Below are 26,393 nucleotides of genomic sequence, written 5' to 3' on the forward strand. Positions count from 1 at the left end.
TTCATATATATTATATGCTAAACAAATTATTTTATTATTTAATTTTTATAAAATGAAAGTAAGCCGGAATTACGTAACTATTTTATTGAATCAAATAAAAAGCGTACTTTTTTTCTGATGTAAATATAATATATGAAGTATTAAAAAATATTATTTTCAAGAAAATAAAAGTATTTATAAATATTTTTAAATAATAATTTAATATTTTTTTCCTATTGGAAATAATGTTTCTTTTTAAATAATAAAATTAAAATAATTAACATGATGACAAATTATTTTATTATATCATAATAATAATTATATTAAAAAAAAAATTTATATAAATGAGTAATATAAAAATATTGTATAAATTTATAATGAAAAAAAATTTTTTTTCTTAACAGCTAAAATGAATATACGTTTACAATACACAATTATCATTTTAGTTTTACTTATTACAAAAACTTTTAATATTCCTATTTTTTTTACAAATAATTTACATTTCAAGTTTTTGTAAGATTTCCAATAAATATTTATTTTATTTATTTATTTATTTTCTATTCCTAGAAAATCAAAAAATACAATTTTTAAAGATAATACTAGAAAATGGAAGGTAAATTCAAAAAATATTGTAAAAACACTTAAAGAAAATGGGCTTTTATTTGATCAATTAATATTTATAGAATTAAACAAGTTTATTAATAATATTAACTCAAAACATTCCACCATATGGAGTAATTTAGGACCAGTACTAGGAAAGTAATATTTTACAAGATACAATAACTTTTGTGTTCATAATTATTATATAATATGAGTCATTCTTTAAAATTATCTTAAAAAGTGCAAATATAAAGGTATATTCCACGTTGTTTGAAGACTAACTAGATTTTTTAAGTAAACTATATTTTTACCTATTACTATAACTTTTTATTAAATAAATGTGGCTATTTTTATTATAAACCAAATTCTTATAAAAGTTAGTAAATATTAGTTAAAAGATTAATTTAACTTATTTTATTCTATCCTGAGAATTTTTTTAAAAATCTATAAATAAACAAAATATAAAAAAAAAAAAATTTTGTGAATCATTAAGTAAAGTAAATTTTCTACTTAATATATGTCAATTTTTCAAATTATCACACTATATAAATTGAAACTTCATCCTATTTAAATTTATATAAAAATCAACAAAACTTTTTTTATTATGATTTATTTTAATTTACTTATATTTTTGTCTTCATTTATTGGATATATTAATGGTACACCAATTGGTCAAGGTGTTGTTCCAACAGTTATTGGATGTAATGTATGTGGACCACAAAATCAAAATCTAATTGGAGAATGGAGTAATTGGAGTGAATGGGGTACATGTCAAAATTATTCTGGATCTTATGGACAAATAAGATCAAGACAATGTATAGGTAGTGGTTGTGTTGGAGGTAATGAAGAGGCACGTCATTGTACTCCAGATAATAATGGATGTAATGTTTGTGGTGGTACAGTTAATTCATGGAGTAGTTGGAGTGAATGGGGTTTATGTGAAGAAACAGATCAAGGATATGTTAAAAAAAGAACTAGAATATGTCTTTCAGGATCTTGTCAGGGAAATAATTTAGAAATTGAAAATTGTATTCAATATGATGCACCACCAACATGGGAAAATTGGTCTTCTTGGTCTCAATGTAGTGCTTCATGTGGTGGAGGTACACAAAGAAGAACAAGAAAATGTGATACTAAATGTGGAGTATGTCAATGTGCTGGAGAAAGTCAACAAATTAGACAATGTAATACACAAGCATGTTGTACACCTGGAAATTGGCAAGAATGGAGTACTTGCTCAAATCAATGTGGAATTGGACAAAGAATGCGTATTAGAATATGTTTATGCAGTAATGTAAATAAATAATATCTTCTTCTTTTTTTTTAAATATACTTTTTTTTTTAGTGTCAAAGTGGTACAACTCAACAAGAAACTTGTAGCTCTTATACAAATTGCCCACCTCAAAATAATCCACCAACATGTAGTACATGTCAAACACCGGCAACACAACCTCCAGTAACATGTCCTACTTGTGGACCATTAGTAAATCAACCTCCAAAAACATGTTCAACATGTGGACCATTGGTAAATCAACCATCACCATCAACTTGTACAACATGTGGTACATCATCCAACAATAACGGAGATGTAATTACAGTAGGAGGTGTTATAGGTTAGTATATATGATTCTACAAACTTATTTAATTCAATTATTTATAATTATTTTTAGGTTAGAAAATTTTTTATATAACAAGGCCTTTAGATTTTGATGCCATAAAATAATTTTCAAAATAACGAGTAGCAAGTAATTAAAAAAATTATCTAAAGTCATATATATGTAAAAAATATAATTAAATAGTATAATTTTCAATATATAAAGTAAATAAAAATAAAATATAAAAAAATTTAATTGTACTTTTTTTTCTAAAAATATAAATTATTAAAATTTTATATTTAACTTATAATTTATTCATAAACAATAATCAATTTTAATAATAACTTTTAAAAGTTGATGATGATAAACATATTTAAATATATGAAGAGAGCTATTTTCTATCAAAACTGTCATACTTTAAAAATAATTTGTTGTATTTTAAAAATTTTCATATATTTTAAGAGTTAATTTATTAAATAGTTATATATGTCAGACTAAACAAATATAACTTCTAAAAATCATATTTTCAAGTAAAAATTTTTATTCTTTATGTAAATAAATTATTTATAACTTTTTTAAAATAGTTTTTTATTTAATATTGTTTAAATAAAAAAAAATTTAATTTAATTTACTATTAAGATTTAAGTGTATACTTAGAAATTAATTAATTACTTTATCTTTTAAAAAAATACTAAATTTTGTTTAATAACTTATTTATAAATTTAGATAAGTCAAAAAAAAATATGCCATTTAGTGTAAAATAAAAAATTTTTTTATTTTTTTTATTTTTAACTTAAATATGGATAAAATTACATAAAATATAATTAGACGTAATTATTTTGGGAATTAAAATAATTTTTGAATTATTACATTTGACTTTAAATCCCTTTACTTAATGTCACTTTTAATAGAATAACAAATTACTCGGTACAAATTATCTCAATTACATTTTTTTTTAATATAAAATGTTAAAAACAGTTTTATATTTAATGAGACATATTTTATTTATGACAAAATCTGTTGTTAAGAATTAAAAATTCAATAGAAATCTTTTTTTTTTTTTGGTTAATTCTTAACTTATTAAAAAAAAAGTTTAACTTTTTTTCAAAAATTTAGTGATTTTTTTTATTTTTGAAAAAATGTTATAAATGTGTTACGTTAAAATTCATTTAAAGTTATATTTGATAGATAAAAGCTCTATTGTTTTTAACTACTTTTTTAAAAGTACATTACTATTATATTTTAAAAATACTTTTGTTAATTTAAATATAAAAAATAATAGTTATTAAAAGCAATTTATATAAATTTATATTTAATAGTCAAAGATTTATGGTCAAAAATCTTGAAATTGTTATTTATTATAATTATTATAGATATTTAATTTAACATAAAATAAAAAATTTATATTTGAAATTCTTTTTATTATTTTATCTATTATATCTTCTTAAAAAAGAATTAAATAATTATTATTTCAAATTATAACTTTAATTTCAAATCTTTATAGATATTATTTAGCTTATTTCTTATTTCTTAATTTATAACTTTACTATTTAAAATACTTTTATTTCTTAGTAAACAAACTTTCCTGTTTATATTAAAAATTTAAATTTTGCCAAAAAAATAACTCTAATTTAAGTTACCAAATTTTTTGGAACAATTTAAAAGAATGTAAAAAATAAAAGTTTAAATTAGGGATTTACTTTTTAAAATTTTTAAAATAATTAACTTTTATATGTATGTCTATATATTATAACTTTTATAAATTTTTATCTTTTATTTTTAATTATATCTTTTAAAATTTTTAATTATATTTTGTTGTTGAATAAATTATAAGAAATATAATAAAGTTTATTAACTCATTACAATTAAAATAAAGTAAAATTTATTCCTAAAAAGCATATATGTAACTAAGCGAGCTTGTTTTATATTTTAAAAAAAAAAAAAAAGTTTTATAGATTAACAATAATAAACAATAACTACTTTTTGTGATTAAATTATTAAGGCACTCAATACTATAAATATTTATGAGAAAGAATTAAATAGCCATAAAATTTACGTATACAAAGGTATATAATTTTTTTTTTTCATAAAATTTAAAACTGTTTACTTATTTTATTATTTATTTATGATAACAACTAATTTTTATTATATAATATTTATTTTGTATACCAAAAATTTTGTTAAAATGTTTATATATTTAAGTAAGAAAAAAAAATTTTTCAATAATATAAATTTAAATTAATTATTTTAATATAATTTGTTAATTTTTTTTTAAAAAATATTATAATATAATAAGTGTTGTTTGAAATTTAATTAACTGTACTTAATATTAAACAAATAATTTATATTCTAATACATATTTATATATTCAACTAGTTAAAAATAATAATAAGGAAATTATTATACATAAATAGAAATACACAAAACAAAAGCTTTTTTGGTACAATCTATTGAAAGTATAATTGTTAAATATTTTTGAGAAAATTAAAACTTAAGTAAATGGATTGTTATTTTAAGAAAGATGATAAAAGCTAAAATACATTTGCATAATAGTAAAATTTTAAATTTGTATTAACTAAATTTGTTTTAAAAATCTGAAAACTTAATATAAAGAATTTGATTATTCTAAAATTTTGAAAGTAAAAAATTTTTTGGTATAAAAAAGTTTATCTATCTTTAGTATGATTAGATTTACTTAGTAGAAATTGAATATTTCCCTAAAAACGATCATATTATTCTTCAAAAATGTATCATATATCAATAGAAAAGTTAACACCAATAAAGGATATTATTTATATATATATATTGTACATCTTTAATTTTTAAATATATATACTTTTTTCTTTTATTTATTCCTGAATATTTATTATTTTAAAAATATTTATAAATTTCAACTATATTGACTTGATATTCTTAATTTCCTTCAATTTCGTCATTTTTATTTTTGAAAGATTAGGACAATTTTGACTTTAATATGTCTTTATGGACGTTTGTTTAAATAAAATGTGGGGTTAAAATTTATAGAAAAATCACTAATTAAGTTCTTTTCTATATTTATATAATACTATATATTTATTTTTTTTCTTTCATATCCTATTTAATTATGCTGAAAAATTAAAATATTAATGAAATGATGATTATACTAAATTTTTAAATGTCAAATATTAAAATGCTTCAAACATAAAACTTCTAAATTTCCATATTTTGTCAAAGCCCCTATTTATGCAATTCTAGTTTCAATCTTTGAAAGAGACATCTCTAAATGGTAAAACTCATTAATCTTACTGGTGTAGCTTGATATCAACAAAAAATCCTTTTTAAATCTTTTTCTTAATGCATAACTTTTCTACCAAATTGTAAAATCTTTTGCAATATATTGATAAAAAAAATAATTAAATTTTATATTCTACTAAATAGTCCATGTATTACAACATGTTAAAACAATCATATTTAATAATAATAATACTTAATATTTTTAATAAATCATTTATTTTTTTTTTTTATTTCAAATATAAACCTTTAAAAAAATATAATTATATGTTAATATAATATTATTAGACTAACTTTTTAAATAGTTTTATTTAAATTTAAATAAAAAAAAGTGTTTAATTATATTAATATAATAATTAGATAAATATGCTTTAAAATAAGATTATTAAAACATCACATGTAAATAATTAAATATTAATGTAAAAATAACATTTATTAATTTAAAAATAATTGTATATATATATATATATATATTCTTTAAATTACATCATATATTTTATCTTCTTTTCCACTGCAAAGTACATACATATTGAAGATAGTCTGTTAGTAAAAATGTACCACGTAAAATTTTATTTATAGTTATTTCCTAACTACACTGTTATATGCCTAAGTTTTATCCTCTTCAGTTAATTACAGAATCTTATTTAAACGTCTCTTGTTACGTAACAAACTTTGACAATGAAAAAAGACTATTTTCATTATCTTATTTTGGTCTATTAAAATTGTATTAAACATTGTAATATTTTATATATGTATATATATGAATATATATATATATATATATAGTAAAAACCAATTTTTTTTTTGAATTAAATTATAGACCATTTTTTTAAACAATTTCTAACAAATTACAAGAAATTATCATTATAACTTTTAATGAAATAATAATTTTTTTTATAAATTTATTGAAATATAAAAAAAAAAATTTCCAGACTAAGTAATGTTGTTAAAAAATATGTTAGGTAAACTTTTATTTTCTTTAAACTACAATTTAGTTAACAGTTAATATGACAATATTAATATAATGTAAAATACCATCAAATTTTTTGCACATTAAATAGAAAATGATGTTAATTTAACGTCAAACTTTATAATCCTATTACACATTCAAATCTTCGATACTTCAAACATAAAAATATGCAATTTATTTTTTTTTTTAATGATTAAGGAACATTTCTAAAAGTTATCGTTTTTTTTTTAATTGATATCTAGTCATTTTTTAAATTTATCACAATATTAATTTTGTGAATAAACTTTTTTGAATTATTAAATTCTTTCTCATTTTTTTTCATATATAAAAAATTTATTTATTTTGTTATTTTAAATTTCATTTGAAGTATTATTTTAATAAAGTACTGATTTTATAATCATGATTATAACACCAAAGCGCTTATTTACAAGTTGAAAAGTATTTTTTTTTAATATATGATTATTTTCCTTTATATAATATATGTAAAATTGTACTTTTTTTGATAAGTTACATTTTAAAAAAAAATAATATTTTTCACTTACTTTATTTTGAGTAATTGTAAAAGTTTATGATAATTATTTATTGTATACTTGTTTTTAAACACTTGCAACATTGAATATTGTTTTGGAAGTAAAAATTTTAAACTTCATAACATTTAAAATATGTTTTCATTTTTTTTTTGAATAAACTGTTATATGTATTTGTGAAGCTACACATTGTTGTTTAAATAAAAAAATTTTTTTATATAATATTATAGTCAAAAGTTATTTTAAATATATAATTGTTAAAAATATATCATATGTACTATAAATCTAAAGAAAAAAAATATAAAATAAAAAATGAATTATAAATGAAAATTTATATTATAAGATATATGTATATCCTTTTTTATTAAATCTGAGTGACGACTGTCATATTTTCCATGAAAACATGTATAATATATAAGTAGGAATATAGTTATACTGTAACAAGAAAAACATATTTAAAATAACAATAAAAATTATATTTAATATTTACTCGTTGTTTACAATTTATTATTTACATTTTTTATGTAGTATTATAAACTTTAAGAAAGAAAAGAAAAACTATTACTGATCATATAAATTATAAAAAGTTTTAATGCTTTATTTTTTATGATAATTAATTTGGATAACTAATTTTTTTTTCAAATACTTTTAAACAAACAAAAATTTATAATGTTTTTTTTTCTTTTTCTTTTTTTTCTAAAAAGAAAGATTACTTTTTATGTAACTAATTTAATTATTAATTTGAAAATAATACTTTTTAGTTTAAAATTTTTTGAACACATAAATAAAGTAGTTTCTTATTCCCTTTTCTTTATATTTTAGTTTTTCTTAGTGAAAGAAACAATTAGTAAAAGTCTTAATTGTTTCTTCCTGATAATTTCTGATAAATGTTGTTATTTTTTAATTTATACTACTTTATATATAAATAGCTATAATATATAATGCAAACACAATTTTAACTAGTTTCTAAAAAATATTTTTAAGATTTTCTTTTTTTTTTTATAAGTTAATGAATTGTTTTTAATAAATGTTATATTTATGGTATAGAATTTATGTATTACAATAGAATAGAAATATTAAGATTTATGGTTAAAAAGTTTACAATATATTAATTAATATTTGTGTTTATTAGAAATTTTTATTATTAAATTAGACATTGGTTTGTTTTTATTAAAGTATTATTTTAAATAATTTTAATTGATAAAATATTTTAATAGAAAATAATTATATTTTTTACTTTTTTTTATTATTTAAAAATAATAATTTAAAAAAAAAATATTTAAAAAGTGTATCTATTTTAACTATGTACTTTTACAAGAATAATAATTTTTAATTAAAATTATTTTTTTAAATATAGTTTAACATAAATCAACATTTTCTTTACAAAATTGTGTAAATGAAGTTGTAAACATGTGTCAAAATATTATGGCAAAGTATATTATTTAAAAGTCTAGTTTTAAATTATTTTTTTTAAACATTTTCAAATGCGCCAATTTTTACATTTTTTTTTATATTTAAATTTAAAAAAAAAATAGGTTTTGAGGATTTTAATGAAAAAAAATAGTATGATAAAGGAAAATTATGTAAACAACATTCTTTATAATATATTATAAATATAGTTGATTTTTAAATATTTTAAAAAACAATAATAATAGAAAAAAAAAAGTACATACAAAATTACCAAAATAAATAATTTATTCTGGTATTCATTAATCATCAAGGTTTCAGTATTATTATGTTAACCGCTTATGTCAAAGTTTATGCTTAACATACATTTAGATTATATTTCTTAAAAAAAATTTTAGTTTGCTTACCTAACTGTAAAATTTATTTAAGATATCAAGTAAAAAAAAAAAAATAAATATATATATATAACTATGAGATAAAAGAATAACTTAGAATCAATTTTACATCTTATTATTCCCTGTTTGAATGCCATTTTTTATATCCAATAAATATTTGGAAATTCAATTTTACTTTATTTATTTTAATAAATTTCATTTTAAATGAAATAAAAATAAAGCTTATTAACAATAGTTTTTACTAAAAGTTATTTTACATTTCTTAATTAATTTATAATTATACACAAAGTGAAGTATAAGGCAACAATTTTTATATTAATATTAAAATAAGATATAATTTTTATATCTTATATTATAATGTACAACATTAGTTTTAAGTATATTTTTTAAAATAAATTTATAATTTTGTTAATATATATTATTAGAGAGACAAATAATTCAGACTAATTGAATCATTATTATTATTTTTTTTTTATGTATTATACATATATATATATTTTTTTTGTATTATTATAAATAACTCCTATGTATTTATCTATATATATATATAAATTTTTTTTTTTTTAAGATTTAATTTTTATTTCTTTGAATCACTGCATTATAAATATTTTAAATATAGATTTTTTTTTAATGAAAATAAAAAAAAAAAATACTATATTTAAATATATTTTTGCTTCAATACATTTATAAAGTTTTAAATGGTTGAAGTGGTGGATTATTATGATTCTCCTGGAGAAATTTATTCCTTCGGGAATTGTACAACACTTAATGAGTACGTAAGACAAACGTCAAATGACTGGTCTACTTATTATTCTGTATGGTTTATTTTTGCTGTTATATATTCTATAATTATAAGTTTGGGTATTGTTGGAAATTTATGTGTAGTTCTTGCTGTAATAAGAACAAAATCTTTACAAACAGTTCCAAATTATTTTATTATGTCACTTAGTTGTTCAGATATGGTTGTTTCAACTATTTCAGCAACTGTTACTCCATTTACTGCTTTTGCAAAAAATTGGTATTTTGGAAGACATGGATGTATGATTTTTAATACTTTAGGTGTAAGTTTTCTTTTTTTAAAAAAAAAAGTATTAAATTATATAATAATTTAAGGGAATGTCAATTATATTCTCAACATTAACACTTACTGCCATATCAATAGATCGCTTAATTTTAATACGTTATCCAATGAAAACTCCAATAAATCAAAGTCAAGCATTTATATGGATTTTTTGTAATGTAGCTGCTGGTATAATATTTTCTTTACCAAGTGCATATCATAGTGAAATTCAAGTAATTTCAAATATTTGTGGAGAATTTTGTGATGAAAATTGGGGTGATGATAAAGATAGTTTTCGTATGTATTATTCTGTTCTTATTTATGCTGTACAGTTTGTAATACCATTAACAATAATTATTATATGTTATACATTAATATCATTAAGATTAAATCAAAGTTTATTACTTAAAAAAGCAAAAAATAAAAATGGTTGGGAGACAGATCAAGAAAGAGTTGCTGTTAAAAGAAAAGCAAGAACAAATAGAATGTTTATTGGTATGGTTGTTGCATTTATATTATCATATCTTCCAAATGTTGTTTTTAATATATTAAGAGATTTTAATCAAGTACCAAAATTTATTAGTGAACAAGGTTATTTTTTTGGAATTGTAATGCATTGTATTGCTATGACTTCAACAATATGGAATCCATTGTTATATGCAGCATTAAATTATCAATTAAGAGCAGCATTTATAGACTTAATGCCAGCATGTATTCATCGTAAACTTGCATTTTTAAAGAAAAAAGAAACACGAGGATCATTGAGGCAAAAAGGTGGTGTAAATGCAAAAGTAAAAACATATGTCAATTGCAATAATGTAATTAACGATAACTGCCATCTAGAACAAAAGTCTTTAAATATAAATTTTGATAAAAATGAAGAAAGCCATTTGACAGATGAAATAAGTGTACAGTAAGAAAACTATTTAAAAATTAAAAATAAATAAACAAATATGTATATACATATATATATATATATATATATATATATATATATATTTATATTTATATATATATATATTATCAATTATCTAAATTTAAATAATATAGATTTGTTTAGGAATAGTTTAATTAGTATTTTTTGTATTTTAGTGTAATTAAAATAGCTTCTAAAATATTTAAAGTTATACAAATCTATCTATATATATATATTTTTTTTTTAATAATATAAAATAATGAATATTTTATAGTAGTAAAAATGTTTTTTTTTAAGATAATTTAGAATTTGAATTGCAAAATATTTTATTATGACGGCAAGCACTATAGTAATAAAAAAAAATCAAAGTTAAAATAGATAAACTTTTTAAAAAGAATTTAATATAAAATTGGTAAAGAAACTTTTATAATATAAGATTTTTATACTTACTTTACTTAGTATTATATATTATATAAATATTAATAATTGTTTATTTTATTTTTTGACGTAAGAAAAAAATGTAAATTGAATATTGAGTTTATTTTAATATTCTGCATACTATTATAGTATTTATTTAACTAAGTTAATATAATAACATAGAAAAGATAAGGAAGATAATATATCTTTTCTATTTTATATAATTTTTATTTTAAAATGTCTTCAACTTCTATTAAGATTTATTATTTATAAATTTAATTTGTTTTAAAACAATTTTATAATATATTCATCTTCCAAATTATTATTTGTGTGCTAAAATATTTAAATCTCCAAAGATTTAGTAAAAACTAAAACATGTAGTTTTACTTTTTCATATACTTATTATAAATAAATTTTTACCTTATCTAACAAATATTTTTTTAATAAAAAATCTTCTTAATTATATAAATATTATTTTTTTTTATAGAATAACATTAACACCATCAAATAAATATTCAAGAGGAGAATTATTTTACAAAAATCTTACATCAACATTACAAAGAATTATACCAAATTCTATTACTAGTAAAATGGATGCTTTTATTGTATCAAATCATCTTTCACATAATAAAAAGATTGTTTCAAATAATATAAAAAATATTCCATCAACACAATATTTTTCTCTTCCTGATACAAATCAAACTCCTTCTATAAATAAATTTCAAGAAATTCAATTTACCAATTTAGATACTTTAAAAGAAGATGAAGAAAATATATTGGAAGAAAAAGATAAAGAAAAAAGTGATTTAAGTCGAAAAAATGTTTCACAAATTCCTCAAGTTGTTATATCTGATTATAGTGATGTTAATGAATCTGAAGAAAGTAATGATAATGAAAACCTGCAATTAGTCCATTCTGATTCTGTTTTAAGGTAAATAAAATGATAATATATATAAATTAATATAAAACATTTTTTTTAGATATGAACCATCAGATACTGTTCTTTAAATAAAAAATTTTTTTTTATAGAATTTTATAAATAACATTGTAATTTAAAGACTTTTAATTTTAAATTACTTTTTTAATAATTTTAATATTACATTTTTTGTTAAATTAAAAGAATCATGTATTCCATTATTAACAAAATGTGCCTTTAGACTTTTACACTTTTATAGTATTATTTTTATGTTATTAAATGCTAAATAAAAATTATTGATGGTAGACATAATCTTATTTTTGTTTAATTAACTCATATTGTTATAAAAATTTTTTTAAATATTATTTTTATTTTTTTTCCTATAAAAAATAAAAATATATATTATGTTAAATATTTATTATCTTATTTGTTTGAATTATTTGCTAAAAAAAAAGACATAAACATTTTTTTTTGTTTGCCATGCTCTTGATTTTGATGTATGATTAAAATTGAAAAAAAAAGTGGTATTTGTTTATTAGTCACAACAAAAAAACTTTTTAAAACAAAATTATAATGAAGTTAAAAAAATTGTTATTGTTAGATTTTGATATATTATATGCTTAATAAAAGATAAAAAGGGTTATTTTTAAAAAAACAATTTGATTAAGTATTTGATATATTATTCTTTTGAAACAGGAGATTTCATTAAAGATAGTGTAAAAAAACAAATTTTACGATCTTATAAGAGATATTTTAATGATATCCTAAAGTTAATAATAAATAAAATAATTTTGTTTATTTTTTTTTTATTGAAAAGAACAGTTTTCAATACTTTATTTACTTATGAAAATTAATAAATTATTAATAATTTTTGTATGCCTAAAAAAAAATATTTTATTTATGTTAATTTATTTTAAGTTTAATAATTAAAAGAAATTTAAAATACTTTATTATCAGAAACCATGGTATATTTAAATTAAAAATTTATTATTTAATTTAATCATAAAAATTTCAATTATTTTTACACCTGTCAAAAATAGAAATCATTTGATTAATAAATTTTTTTTAAATTATCTACTAAGAAAGTCATAAATACTAAAAGGTTATAAATTATAAAGAAAATTAGATATAAAGAATATCAAATAAATTATGTTAATTTTTTTACGCACAAAATCAAATCATTTCATTTCAACCGTTACATTTTATAAAAAAAATACAAGACACATTTCATATTAAAATGCTACACTACATTTTGTATAAGATTAAGCTTTGTAGTTAATGTAAAAATACAACTACTACTTCACTAAGAATGAAGTGTATATTTTTGCATAAAATATAAGTGCAAAATATAAGTGACTACATATTGTCATTTTTACTAATTTTGTAACAATTTTTTTTTCTCATTTTGCAAAATCAAATAAAGTATTTTTAAAATATAAAATCTTTTTTTTTAAACTTATTATGATATTTTCTTTTTTTTTTCTTACAAGCATTTATTGTTAAAATTTTAAATTCAATAAATATGATGAAAAAAATCTACACTTACAATTTTGTTACATGTAAAACAACAAATTGTAGATTATTGGGATAGAAAATTTTTACCTTCTAAAGATTCATTTTTTTTGATTTACATGTAACCAAGAGATATTATTTTGAATATTGTTTACCTTTAAAACTAGTATCTTTCACACATGTAATTTTAATAAAAAAATATGACGTGTTGAAGATTCATTACACACACCATATCTTATCTTTTTTCAACTTCAATACTACCACCAAAAGTATAAGAATATTTCTTTTTTAAATCTTATTTTTCTTCAATTAACAGTTTTACCATGTTCAAATTTATCTACAGTTACCAAGACATCATTATAAATATATACTTAATAGGATTAACGTTTTTCATAAATTATTCCTATTGAAAATGAATAAATTAAAATAATATGGAAGAAAAAAATATTCGTTGAGACTTATCCTCTTAGAATACCCTTTTATTAATAATTTATATTTTTTTTTTTATAAAATTAAACATTAACATTATAGTAAAATCCCAGAGTAATTTTAAATTATTATATAAATTATTATAGATGTTGACATAGTTGTTATTGGTGATGGTCCAAGAGGTTTTGTTGTTCCCATTGAAGCTTCTTAACATGGAGTGGAAACAATTTGTTTTGAGAAAAATTCAACTTTTGGTGGTACAATTTTTAAATGTTAGCTGTAGTCTTTCAAACTTTCTTCTTAATAAATCTTATTATTATCATATGGCCAAACATGTAGAATTAACAGCAAGAAGTATTGAGTGTAAGGCAAAACTTGACTTTAATAAAATGACTTCAACTAAAACTAATTTTATTAAATTTCTTACTTGTGTTATTGATATACTTTTCAATGCTAATAAATTTGGACATATTCAAAAATATAGTACAATTTTTAAACCAAATCAAGCTCTTTTCATAAAAAGTATTATTTTAAAACTTAATAGTAAAGAAAGAATTTTTTATAAATAAATTTTTTCAAAAAATCAATCAAATCTCTTTATGTTATTGAAGAGAGTATAAATATTGTTATAAATGTATTTAGTTAAAAAAGAAATGTTATCAAATTGTTTATAATATTTGATAGTTTTTAACTTTTTTTAAATTTAAATAAATTATAAAAAGCTTCTTGAAAACTATCTTACTATTTTTTCTCTCCCACTTTTTTATTCATAAATTTTTGTATTATATTTTATTAAAAACTTATTAGTCATAATGACTTAGATATTTTTTATATATATCAATGTTAAAATTTTTTAAATAGACAACAGATATTCATTCTATATATTCTTCACACAACCAAAATCATGTATTTTTATATGTTTTTATTAGATGATCAATTTGATGCACTTGAAATTTTTATAATTTTGAAAATGATCTTTTAAAAAGACATAACTTTGCTTGTATTACTAATGAAAAAATGTTTAGACAAATTAAAAATTAAATAATAATTTTTAAAATGTATAAATTTATGTTATTATGTTTATGCTTAATTATTTCCTTAAATGAATTTAATTTTGTAGAAAAATTCTTTATTTTAAAAGTACATTTAAATGTAAAAACCAAGCATTGAATAACCAAACAGTCACATTTTTTAAAAAATATATTTTTAAGTAATTATGATATATTTTTATAATTAATTATTTTTATACAAAACTAGGTAAAAAAAAACAAATGAAGATATAAAAAGTTACTATTGAGGATAAAAATTATATTATATTTAATAAGAATGTTTATCTAAAAATAAATCACAATTGTGAAGTCAGATTGGAAAATAATTATACATTTTTAGACAATATCAAAATACCAGATTTTTTAATATCAATATTAAAAAAAAATATTATTTATAAAAGAAAAATATGTTCTGAAAAAAAATATTTTATCTTATTCAAAGTTTGACTGAAATTTTTGTATTTCTGATAAAAATAAAATAAAAAATTATCAAATCAAAAATACTTTATCTATTTGATTAATATTTATAAAAAAAAAAAAGTTTATTTAGATTATATTATAAAAGAATTTTTACTTTTAATCAATCATATATGTTTAGATAAAAATATTTTTACAATTAAAAAAAACCAAAATGATATATCTTTAAAAAAATATTACATTATCTTTAACTTTTGAAAAATATATCAATCAAAAGTTGGAAAATTATCATAACAAAATAGTAATCATTTAGAATTTTCTATTGACAAAATATATAAATTTTCTACTTCTTTTTATGTCATATCAATAAATACCAAAAACCATCAGTAAAAGTTAGACAATATGACAATTTCATTGAGATATTTAAGTTTTAAATAATAATAAGGGATGTAATATTATAAGTTATTGTGTTATTAAGTTAAAAAAATATTAATTTTATTTGTCATATTTAATATTTATTGTTAGTTAAAGCAATTTTTTTATATAAATCAATTGTGATAATTAAATCTACAACATCAAAAATTTTCATCTATTATTCATTGAATTTAGAATTTAATAATTTTTGACATATAATAAATGAAAGAAAAATGTAATAAAGATAAAAATTAATATGTACGTATAATTCAAATAAAAAATATTATCATAGGGAATACATGATAAAAGTTTAATAATTAATTGTAATATTGGTATGATCTCACTGTTATTATAATATATATATTTATATATATGTATGTTCAAATTGATTGATCTAATATATTACTTTTGTAATAATTATATATTTTTAATATATTTATATAAAATATACAATATTTTAAATTAAAAAATTATTTTCTATAAGTATTGATATTGATACAATTTTTAAATATGAGTCTTGGTATTGATATAGGTACAACATCTATCAAAATTTGTCTAGTAGATACTATTAATAATATTAATTTTTCTTCCTCCAAAATACATGATTCAGAAATATGTAATCTTCCAAATACATATCACGAACAAGATCCATTAAAAATTTTAGAAACACTTATTTTTCTTTTAAAGAATTTACCCACTCAATCTAATAATATTATGTCATTGAGAATATCTGGGCAGATGCATGGGATAATGTTATGGAATTCTTCAATAACACGAAAAGTAGAAAAATATTCTAACCTTATAACATGGATGGATGAGAGATGTGATGAAAATTTTATATTAGAAATTAAAAAACAAATAGGTGAACATTTAAAAATTTCAAAAGGATATGGTTTAGCAACATTATTATGGCTTACAAAATATAAATTAGATTATGTTAAAGAATTTAATAGATGTGGTACAATAATGGATTTTATTTGTTGTTATTTAAAAAATAATTTTGATGAAACATTTATAACAGACCAAAATGCAGTTAGTTGGGGTTTATTTAATGAAATAAAAAATAATTTTGATTTAGAAATTTTATCAAAAATATTTCCTAATAATTTTTTTAATGATATTATAACTTTACCAAAAGTAATTGAGGCAAATTATTTAATAGGAAAAACAACTGAAACTTTTTCAATATTTGGTATACCAAATGATATTCAAATAAAAGCTAGTCTTGGAGATTTACAAGCATCATTAAGTATTGTTTCTATAAAAACACCAGTATTATTTATTATTATAGGAACATCTGCTCAAATATCATTTATTTTACCTGATACTTTAGATAATGTTAAAAATTTACAAAAAAATAATTTATTGATAAGAAATAAATTTATACCAAATTTTTCTGCTTGGACAGGTGCATTAATGAATGGAGGAAATACACTGGAAAAAATTGTTAATTTAATTTGTAATTTGTACTTTGATATAGTATCTTTAGATGATGATGAAAAACAGAAAATAAAAGAAAAAGTTTGTTGGGAAAAATTGTTAAATATACAACCTAATATCAATCAACTAAAAACAAATAGTTTATCATTTGAAAAATTATTTTTAGAAGAGAGATCTAATGAGATTGTCCAAGATAAACATTTACACAATGGATTAGTTGTTTGTGGGTTAAAAGAAAATACTTCAATTAATAATATATTTTCTTCAGTTGCATATAAAATAGTTGAAAATATGCATAATATTATATCAACAACAACATTATTTTCAATGGGTATTTCAAAAATGATTTTAATTGGAAAAGCTAATACTCCTTTATTTAAAAATTTGATAATGAATTTTTATAAAAATCAAAGTATTTTGGAATTAAAAGATTTATATCCTAATAGTATTTCAATTGATTCATCATTAGGGAGTGCAGTATTTGATGAAGTTATTTTTTCTAATAATTTTTAAATAATAAAATATATTTTAATTTATTATAATTATTAAACATCAAATGTTCCTTATTATATTTTTGTTCAACAATATATAATTTTATTTTTAATATTTTTCATCAGCAATTATGCTTTTAATTTTTTCCATACATATTGTGTAAAGTTTATCATATGCATTTGGATAGTCTTTCTGAATATCTTTCATTTTTTCACCAAATAATGTTTTAAAATAATTTATATCTACTTCTCCTTCAATTTGTTTTAACTTTTTAATTTTTTTTATTAACCATCCAAACAACAATTCATAAAGTATTTCATTTTCAATTTTAAGACTATTTCGCAAATCGTCATAGTCATCATAAATATCACATTCATTGTCATTATTAATTTCATTTAACGTTTTATTTGAGAAAAATGATGTTGGAAATGTATAAGAGACATCAATAGTATCCTTATAATTATTTACCTCAATATTATCTAAAATAAAAAATTTAAAAAAAAAAAAAAATTTTTCCCCCACCATTCACAGTTTTTTCAGTATAATTTTTTAGCGACACTTCATTATCATTTTTATTGCATTTTTCAGGATTTATTTTTGAATTACCACTTAATCTTTTATCAATGTTTGGTTTTACATCATCATCAACCGCTTCCATTTCAATTTTATAATCACACTTATTATCATTATATAAAGTATTTTTTAATGTTTTATCTATCTTTTCCAAAATATTTATATTGTGTGGTATTTTGAGATCTTTATTTAATTTTTCTTTGAAAGAAGGTGATAAACTTTCTTCTTCTATTTCTTCATCATCATCATCATCATCTTCTTCTTCTTCCTCTTCTTCTTCTTCATCATATTCTTCGTCATATTCTTCTTCCTCCTCTTCATCAGAATTTTTTTGAAATACATAATCATATTCATCTATTTTACTTACTTTGCTCCATCTAATATAATTAAATATAGCAGTTGAAATACTACTTTTTGCACAGTTAACATTCTCTTCTTCATCTTCCTCTTCTTCTTCTTCTTCTTCTTCATTTGCTTCTTCATCATTCATTTCATTTATGTCTTCCTCACGTTTATCAATATTCACATTTAGTGATTCATTAGTTTTAATATTATTTGAAATCAAATTTTTGCTATTTTGTTGATTATTTGTACATTCATTACTTCCCGTATTTAAAATTGAATATTTTGAAAATAGTTGTTTTGATTCTTCTTTATTTTCTTTATTATTATCAGAATTATTATTAATTAATTTATAATTATCAGTATTTGAATTTAATACTTCATTTAATGTTTCACTTTTATCTTCTTCAGTATCAAAAATTGACTCATCATCTATACTTTCTTCATCATTTATTAAACATAAACTTACTGTTTCCTCTAAAGCAATTTCATTTTTATGTGGAGTAATTAAGTTAATAGTTACTTTTGTATCTGATTCTGAATTAAATGAATCTTCATTATTGTCATCATCTTCATCATCAATTTCACCAAACTCCTCACTACATTCATCTTCTAATATTGATGAACCAATAGTTGTATCTTCAAATTCTTCTTCACATTCTCCAAATTCATTGGATATTTCTGAAGATATAGACATAATGAAATATATCCTAAAAAAAAATTTAACATATAGTAATAAATTATGTTAAAATAAAAATTAATCAATTTATAAGATAAATATTTGATTAAATACAAGTGACAAAATTAATGTACTAATGAATCTTAAAAATAATTATAAAAATCTTCGATTAATAAAGATTCCATCGTATCAAAAATTTTTATAAAAAATCTATATTTTATTTACCTTTCTATTCAACAGTTAACATAGATCAAGTATCATAAGAAACATATAACATTAAGTAGATAAAGTTAAGGGTAATTCTCACTAACAGTTATAGATACTTAACTCATTTAAAAATATAGTAGAAAATGTGATTATTATTTGTTATATCATTTGTCCTAACGAAACATATAATGGCATTTTCTTTATTCACTATTATTATTTAACCAGGTGAAAAAATAAATAAATATAATTTAATAAAATATTACTCGATATTTGATTTAGTTAATAAATGATAAATATTGTAAGTTCATTCTAATCAATCATTAAATAGACAATATTTGTAAAAAAAAAAAAATATATATATATATATTAAAAATAAATTTAAAATATTATAATAAAGTTATTTATTATTTATTTTTATAAATATTCAATTTGTTAAATAAATATTTCATGAATATTCATAAGAAAAGTTTCTTATAAATAATGATAAAAATAATTTAAAGATGGTTGACATATAATTAGAAGTATGCAAGGTAAAATATTTTTTTATATTTTTTTAATAAATTATATTAATTTTGCTACATCCACTGGAAGTTGTTATTATCCCTCAAAAACTATTGATAATTCATGTCTTAATGTTGTTATTGATACTGTTTCATACTCAAAATGTACTCAAGGTCTTGTTACATTATATTGTCTATATAATGCTGATAATAATAATTATGCCTGTTGTTCAGACAATGTTGATCTCACAATGATTAGTATTGATATAATTGAAGCAATTGTTGCATTTACACCACCACCAATATTAGATGATATAACGACAACAGTAGCAATATCCTCAACGATAGGCTCAAAAAATAATAAAGATTGTGTTGATTTATCAAAAAGTTGTAATTTATATAAAAAATTTTGTAATATAAATCATTATCAAGTAATTTGTCCAAATACATGTGATAGTTGTGGTGTTACATTTCCACCACCTGTTAATGCATTATCAACAAAAAGCATATGTAAAGATTTATCAAATAATTGTTCAGAGATGGCTAAATATTGTCAGGATGTTACTTATATTAATATGATGTCATCTGTTTGTGCTGCAACTTGTAAAAAATGTGGTGATCCTAGTACCTGGAATAACAATACAATGATTGTCCATAATCCAAAAACTGATAAATGTAAAAATGATAAAACAAATTGTAATATAAAAACAATATATTGTCAAATATTTTCTTGTTAAATATTTTATTCCTAATTTAAAAAAATTATATTTTTTTACCAATTCAATTCATTTTTTTAAGTTTTTATATAAATATTTTAAAATAAAACTTGATTTTATTGTTAATAGTAATTGTTTTATAAAATTGTTTGAAAAAATAAATTAGTACTTTCTAAAACGTTGTTTAGTCCAAATGTAAGACAAAAGGTGAATTTTTTTATTTTGAGTTTTTTGTCTATTCATTATTTTTGTTAAAAATTCCAATTTATAATTACTAATTTAAAAAAAAAAAAAATTTTGTTTTTCTAGTCAATGTATTCTTTTCGTCATAAAAATTTTCTTGAATTTTTAAAATAAAAAAATTATATTTTTGTCAAACTATACTTTAATATATTTTATTAACAATAATCTTTGAAGTTTCATTAATTGCATATTTATGTTAAACAGAAAAAAAATCTGCAATTGTTATAAATCTGTTAAACGAATTTATTTTTGATTGATTTAACTTTAATATTATAAAGTTTACATGGTACATGTTAGTGTTATATCAACTGTAATAGTATATCAAAATTTTTATTTTATTATTTCAAATTAATAGAAATATAATTTGGTATCTAAATATCAAAGAAATTTATTTGTAGATAGAGTACATTTAGAAGACATATCCTACCACATTGTTTTGAAATATATGGCTGTCTCTTACAATGAACATATGCACAGTAATTTTGGGATAATGTGACTTCATAATTTATTTTATTTTACTATCTATTATGGATTCATATTTTTTTGACTAATATATGAATTTTTTTAAATGATTTTTTATATTAAGATATCGAAAATACAATTATTTTCATTTTTTTTATTGTTTTTATTGTTTTTAATATTTTTAATTTTATTTTCAAAATTTTAGACGAAATGCAGATTTTCGTTAAGACTCTTACTGGTAAGACCATCACTCTTGAGGTCGAGCCATCAGACACCATCGAAAATGTAAAAGCCAAAATTCAAGACAAAGAAGGAATCCCACCAGACCAACAACGTCTTATTTTTGCCGGTATGTAATATGTGTTATTTTAACTAATTTAATTAATAATTTTTTTTAGGAAAACAACTTGAGGATGGACGTACTCTTTCTGATTACAATATTCAAAAAGAATCTACCCTTCATTTAGTTCTCCGTCTTCGTGGTGGTATCATTGAACCATCTCTTCGTACTTTGGCTCAGTCATACAATTGTGAGAAGCAAATCTGTCGTCAATGTTACGCTCGCCTTCCACCACGTGCAACTAATTGCCGTAAGAAGAAATGTGGACACAGCAATCAATTACGCCCAAAAAAGAAGTTGAAGTAAATTTTGCTTTCTTTCTGGATGTACATTCTTTGTACTAATCCCATTTTGTCGATTGTTCTTGTTGGCTGTTAAATAAAAACTACTTTTTAGAAATTTTTATTTTCTTTAATGATTTTTTTGTTAAATTATTTAAAAATTAAAAATCGAAAAGATCGTATTACGTTAATTTTATGTGTTGTTAATTTAATCATAGATTATTGTGATCTGTGTATTTTTATTGAAACAGAAAAATTTTAAACTTATTTATTATATTTCAAAATAATAGTTTAAAAATATACTAGATTATGTTTGTAATAAATTTTTATAATATAAATTAAATTAATTATTAATATATATATATAAACAAATGATAAATAAAAATAAAATAATTAGTATATTATTCAATACTTGAATGCCCTTTAATGGTAGAAACACCATTTGCGTCTTTACTTAATCTATATACATTTTGTGGTTTGAAATTTCTATGTAATAATGATACCAAATGTTCATCATGTGTAATTACAATAAGCTGAAAATTTCTATGTTTTTTTAATGTATTATGTTCAGCTGTTTCTAAAGCTTTTTCGTATTCTAAAACTTCTTCTACACAACAATCATCTTTTGGTACAATTGGTAAACCTTTTGAACGATAATTTACTAACTCTGTAAGCATTTCAGCAATACTTTCTACTTTATCAATATCTAAATTTGTCGTAGGTTCATCTAAAGCTAGAATTGGACAATTAAGGCAAAATACTTCAGAAAGTGCTACACGAATTAAGATGCAAGCCAACATTTTTTGACCAGAACTACATCTATCACGCATATCCATTTCTACACCATCTACTACCATCATAACCATATAATCATAACTCATTCTTTTAGAAGAGTCATCTTTTGTTTTTGAAGTTATTCTTATAGTTTCAATGTCATTTCCTTTGTATATTCTTTTCCATAATTCTTCAAGAGCTAAATTTACCTCTGACATTTTTGTGTTATGAAATGATATAATAGATTTATCAAGAATTAATTTATACTTTTCTAAATCTCTAATTGCTTTTTTTAAAACAACTTTCCTAACCGCTTTTTTTTTATATCTATCACTTGCTGATGCATATTTATTTTTATTTATAGTAAGTTGAATTTCCCTAATATTAGATAATATGGAATCATGTGATTGGTGATTAGCACAATTTTCAAGTTCTAACTTTTGTATTTGATTTTCAAGTGTTGATTCTTTCTTAATTAAAATTTTCAAATTAGAACATTTTAATTCACTCTGTTCTATTGCATTTTCAGTCTCAATAATTTCATTTGTTATTTTTCTTTTTCTTAACTGTTCTTCAAGTAATTTAAAATTTTTTTGTTGAGCAAATAATCCAGATAATTTTAATTCTAAAGTATTACGTTGTTTTATTAAACCATTAAGAGTTTCAGTATAATCGGTAATTTGTGTTGCAGTTGATTCAACAAGTTTACTAGTGTAATTGTCAAATTTAGATAATTTTTCACTAATATTTGTTAAAAGTGAAATATAATTATTTAATTCTTTTAACCTTTTATTTCCTTGTTTTTCTTTTATTTCAAATTCATTTTCGATAATTTTTATCTCATTTTCTAGATCTGATATTTCTTTGACAATAGAATTTTTCTGACTTTCAACTGCAAGTATGTGATCATTATATTCCTTGATTGCAATTTCATGATCTTTTATTAATTCTTTAAAATTTCCAATAATTGCTTTTGTTGCATTAACAGTTACTGATCGTTCTTTTAAATTTCCTAATTGTTTCATTTGCTCAAATTTCAATTTATTTACGTTTTCACTTTCTTTTAAACTAGAATAAAGTTGTTTTAGTTCATCATTAAAATTGTTTAAAAGTTTATCAATATCGTTAATAACAAAAGAATCATTAGAAAAACCACTGTCGTTCATTCCTATATTTTCAAACTTTTCTTTAGTTTCAGCTATATTTTTTTCTATTTCTTGAAGCCTAGTATTTAAACAATCAAGTTCAATAACAATTCTTTGAAGACATTTCATATTTGTTAACTTTTCCTTAATCTTTGCTACCTCATTCTGAATATCTTTTCTTTCATTTTCATACTTAATAAAAATATCTTTTTTAGCGGTGAGTTTCTCTTTTAACCTTGGTAGCTTTAAAGCAGATTGATTTTCAACAAATTTATCACTAAAAACATAATCTATGAAATTTTTTCTTGCCTCAAATAAATTATGGTAATTTGTTGTTAATTCACTATTTTCTCTACATTTTTTACAACCAATTTCTTCAATTATGTCATTTAATTCTTCTAGTCTTTCTTTTGAGCAATTTTGCGTATCCATAGATTTAGTTGAATCATTGGATAAACATGTTGAATTTTTTTCTATAGCATTAATACATCTTGTTAATTCAATTATTTCACGTTTAGTTTCAGACCATATTTGGTCTTTTTCTCTATTTTTTTCTTTACTTTTAACAAGACTTTTTTCAACCATACCAAGATGTCTTTCTAAAATTTGTGCTGAATTACCAGAAGGTAGTTTACGTGTAAAAACTTTTTTAAGCATATTTCCATTTTCTTCAACTTTTTTGTCAATTTTAGATTTAATGTCTTCTCTTTCAGATAGTAATTTATGCCAATTTTTTAGAATATCGATACTTTCTTGTGTACTGTTGATTTGTTGTAAAATTGATGTAGAATCATCAAATGATTCATCAAAATTTTTAATTTCTTGTTCTAATTTAGATATTTTATTTGAATATCTATCTCTATGAAACTGTGATTTTTTCAACTCAATTATATCATTGTTAAGTTTAGATATTAGTAATTTTTTTGTTTTAATATCTTCTCTTTTCAAAGAAATGTTTTCTTCATATTGAGCAAGTTGGTTCTTCAAATTGTTCAAAACCCGTTTTTTGTCACTATTCCTTGTTTTAATATCTCTCATAACTTCATCAAATTGACATTCCCAAATGTTTTTTATATCTCTCACTTTTTTTAAAATATCAGTATCTTCATTAATTACTATTGAAAGATCATTTTCAAGTTGACATTTAATACGCTCTTTCTCAGATAACAATTCATTCATTTGTCTTTTTCCAATTTCATATTTCATTAATTCATCTTGAAAATTTTGCAATTTAAATTCAGTATTTTTTATTTGTTTGTTAATATTTTCTATCTTTTCTTCAAGTTTTTTTTTTTCAAGTTGTGATGATATAACTTCACAAGATGATGATATAATATTAATTTCATCTTCCAATTCTTTTGTTGAACCATTATAATCCAAAATATCCTTCATTTCATCAGCTTGTTTTTCAAGAATTGAAAGTTGATTACGCAATAACATTAATTTTTTATCAGCTTCTTCTGCTTGAATACGATGATTACGTGTATCAAGTAAACGTTTATTCAATTTGCCTTTTTCACAATCTGTAGAAGATATTTCTGATGTCAAATATTCGAGTTTTCTTGATAAATCTTTATGTTGTTCAATCATTCTAAGATGTTCATTACGATCACTTTCCAAATAAGGTAATTCAGTGTCAATAGATTTAATTTCAGATTCATAGTCTTTAGTCATCTTTGTTACATGGTCCATAGCTTTGACATATTTTGTAACTTCAAAAATTGAGTCAAAATAATTTTTTAACATTTTTGGTTCAGATAATGGCCATTGTGAATTTTCTTGATGACAAAATATTACATTTTCTAAGACTGCTTTAGAAACTCCAAAATGTTTAACCACTTCTTTATTAAAATCAAAAACTTTAGAAGAAATGCTTTGTTCAGATCCATTTAAATTTTTTACTGTTAATGTATACTCATCTTGTTTAGTCAAATTTCTTCCACCTTTAACAGAGGAATTCATACGTTTAGTAATTGTACATAAAAGACCTTCTACATTAATAAATTGAAGTTGTACGGAAGCATCAACACGATTTTTCTGTGCTAACTAAATTAATTTAAAAAATATTGTAAAAGAAACTTACTGTATTATTATGAATGAAAGCATTAACTTTACCAGATGGAAGTGAACCAGTTGTGGCATAATTTAATGCTTCAATAATTGTCTAAATATTATCATCATATTTTATGTATGTTAATTTACTTACAGTTTTCCCTGACCCATTTTCACCTTGTATTAAAGTAATTGTATCGTTAAAGTGAATACAATGATAATTTTCAGATAAACTACGGATTCCTTGAATTTTCAAACCAACTAAATTCACCAT

General features: G+C 19.8%; 8 protein-coding genes across 8 annotated transcripts; 6 read left to right on the top strand and 2 right to left on the bottom strand.

Annotated features, from left to right (window-relative positions):
• Positions 1–1,183: 1,183 nt before the first annotated feature.
• Positions 1,184–2,254, top strand: SRAE_2000503600 (Properdin; the record flags this gene model as incomplete). Its single annotated transcript, XM_024643994.1, has 3 exons — positions 1,184–1,873; positions 1,925–2,192; positions 2,250–2,254. 3 exons carry the CDS (start codon positions 1,184–1,186, stop codon positions 2,252–2,254), a joined length of 963 nt encoding a protein of 320 aa, XP_024509600.1.
• A 7,187-nt stretch (positions 2,255–9,441) lies between these two features.
• On the top strand, positions 9,442–12,144 carry SRAE_2000503700 (Prolactin-releasing peptide receptor; the record flags this gene model as incomplete). The annotated part of the gene is made up of 4 exons (XM_024643995.1): positions 9,442–9,804; positions 9,857–10,716; positions 11,624–12,067; positions 12,117–12,144. The coding sequence occupies 4 exons, from the start codon at positions 9,442–9,444 to the stop codon at positions 12,142–12,144; spliced, it is 1,695 nt and encodes a 564-aa protein (XP_024509601.1).
• A 2,172-nt stretch (positions 12,145–14,316) lies between these two features.
• SRAE_2000503800 (Hypothetical protein) lies at positions 14,317–14,562 on the top strand (the record flags this gene model as incomplete). Its single annotated transcript, XM_024643997.1, has 1 exon — positions 14,317–14,562. One exon carries the CDS (start codon positions 14,317–14,319, stop codon positions 14,560–14,562), a length of 246 nt encoding a protein of 81 aa, XP_024509602.1.
• Positions 14,563–16,383: 1,821 nt separating this feature from the next.
• SRAE_2000503900 (Sedoheptulokinase) lies at positions 16,384–17,826 on the top strand (the record flags this gene model as incomplete). Its single annotated transcript, XM_024643998.1, has 3 exons — positions 16,384–16,431; positions 16,561–17,536; positions 17,582–17,826. The coding sequence occupies 3 exons, from the start codon at positions 16,384–16,386 to the stop codon at positions 17,824–17,826; spliced, it is 1,269 nt and encodes a 422-aa protein (XP_024509603.1).
• An 87-nt stretch (positions 17,827–17,913) lies between these two features.
• Positions 17,914–19,417, bottom strand: SRAE_2000504000 (Hypothetical protein; the record flags this gene model as incomplete). The annotated part of the gene is made up of 2 exons (XM_024643999.1): positions 17,914–18,284; positions 18,328–19,417. 2 exons carry the CDS (start codon positions 19,415–19,417, stop codon positions 17,914–17,916), a joined length of 1,461 nt encoding a protein of 486 aa, XP_024509604.1.
• Positions 19,418–20,129: 712 nt separating this feature from the next.
• SRAE_2000504100 (ShKT domain-containing protein) lies at positions 20,130–20,843 on the top strand (the record flags this gene model as incomplete). The annotated part of the gene is made up of 1 exon (XM_024644000.1): positions 20,130–20,843. One exon carries the CDS (start codon positions 20,130–20,132, stop codon positions 20,841–20,843), a length of 714 nt encoding a protein of 237 aa, XP_024509605.1.
• An 894-nt stretch (positions 20,844–21,737) lies between these two features.
• SRAE_2000504200 (Ubiquitin-60S ribosomal protein L40) lies at positions 21,738–22,173 on the top strand (the record flags this gene model as incomplete). Its single annotated transcript, XM_024644001.1, has 2 exons — positions 21,738–21,876; positions 21,926–22,173. 2 exons carry the CDS (start codon positions 21,738–21,740, stop codon positions 22,171–22,173), a joined length of 387 nt encoding a protein of 128 aa, XP_024509606.1.
• A 376-nt stretch (positions 22,174–22,549) lies between these two features.
• SRAE_2000504300 (DNA repair protein RAD50) lies at positions 22,550–26,393 on the bottom strand (the record flags this gene model as incomplete). Its single annotated transcript, XM_024644002.1, has 3 exons — positions 22,550–26,113; positions 26,151–26,231; positions 26,274–26,393. 3 exons carry the CDS (start codon positions 26,391–26,393, stop codon positions 22,550–22,552), a joined length of 3,765 nt encoding a protein of 1,254 aa, XP_024509607.1.

This window comes from Strongyloides ratti (genome assembly GCF_001040885.1).
Source record: "Strongyloides ratti genome assembly S_ratti_ED321, chromosome : 2".
In the NCBI taxonomy this organism is placed as follows: domain Eukaryota; kingdom Metazoa; phylum Nematoda; class Chromadorea; order Rhabditida; family Strongyloididae; genus Strongyloides; species Strongyloides ratti.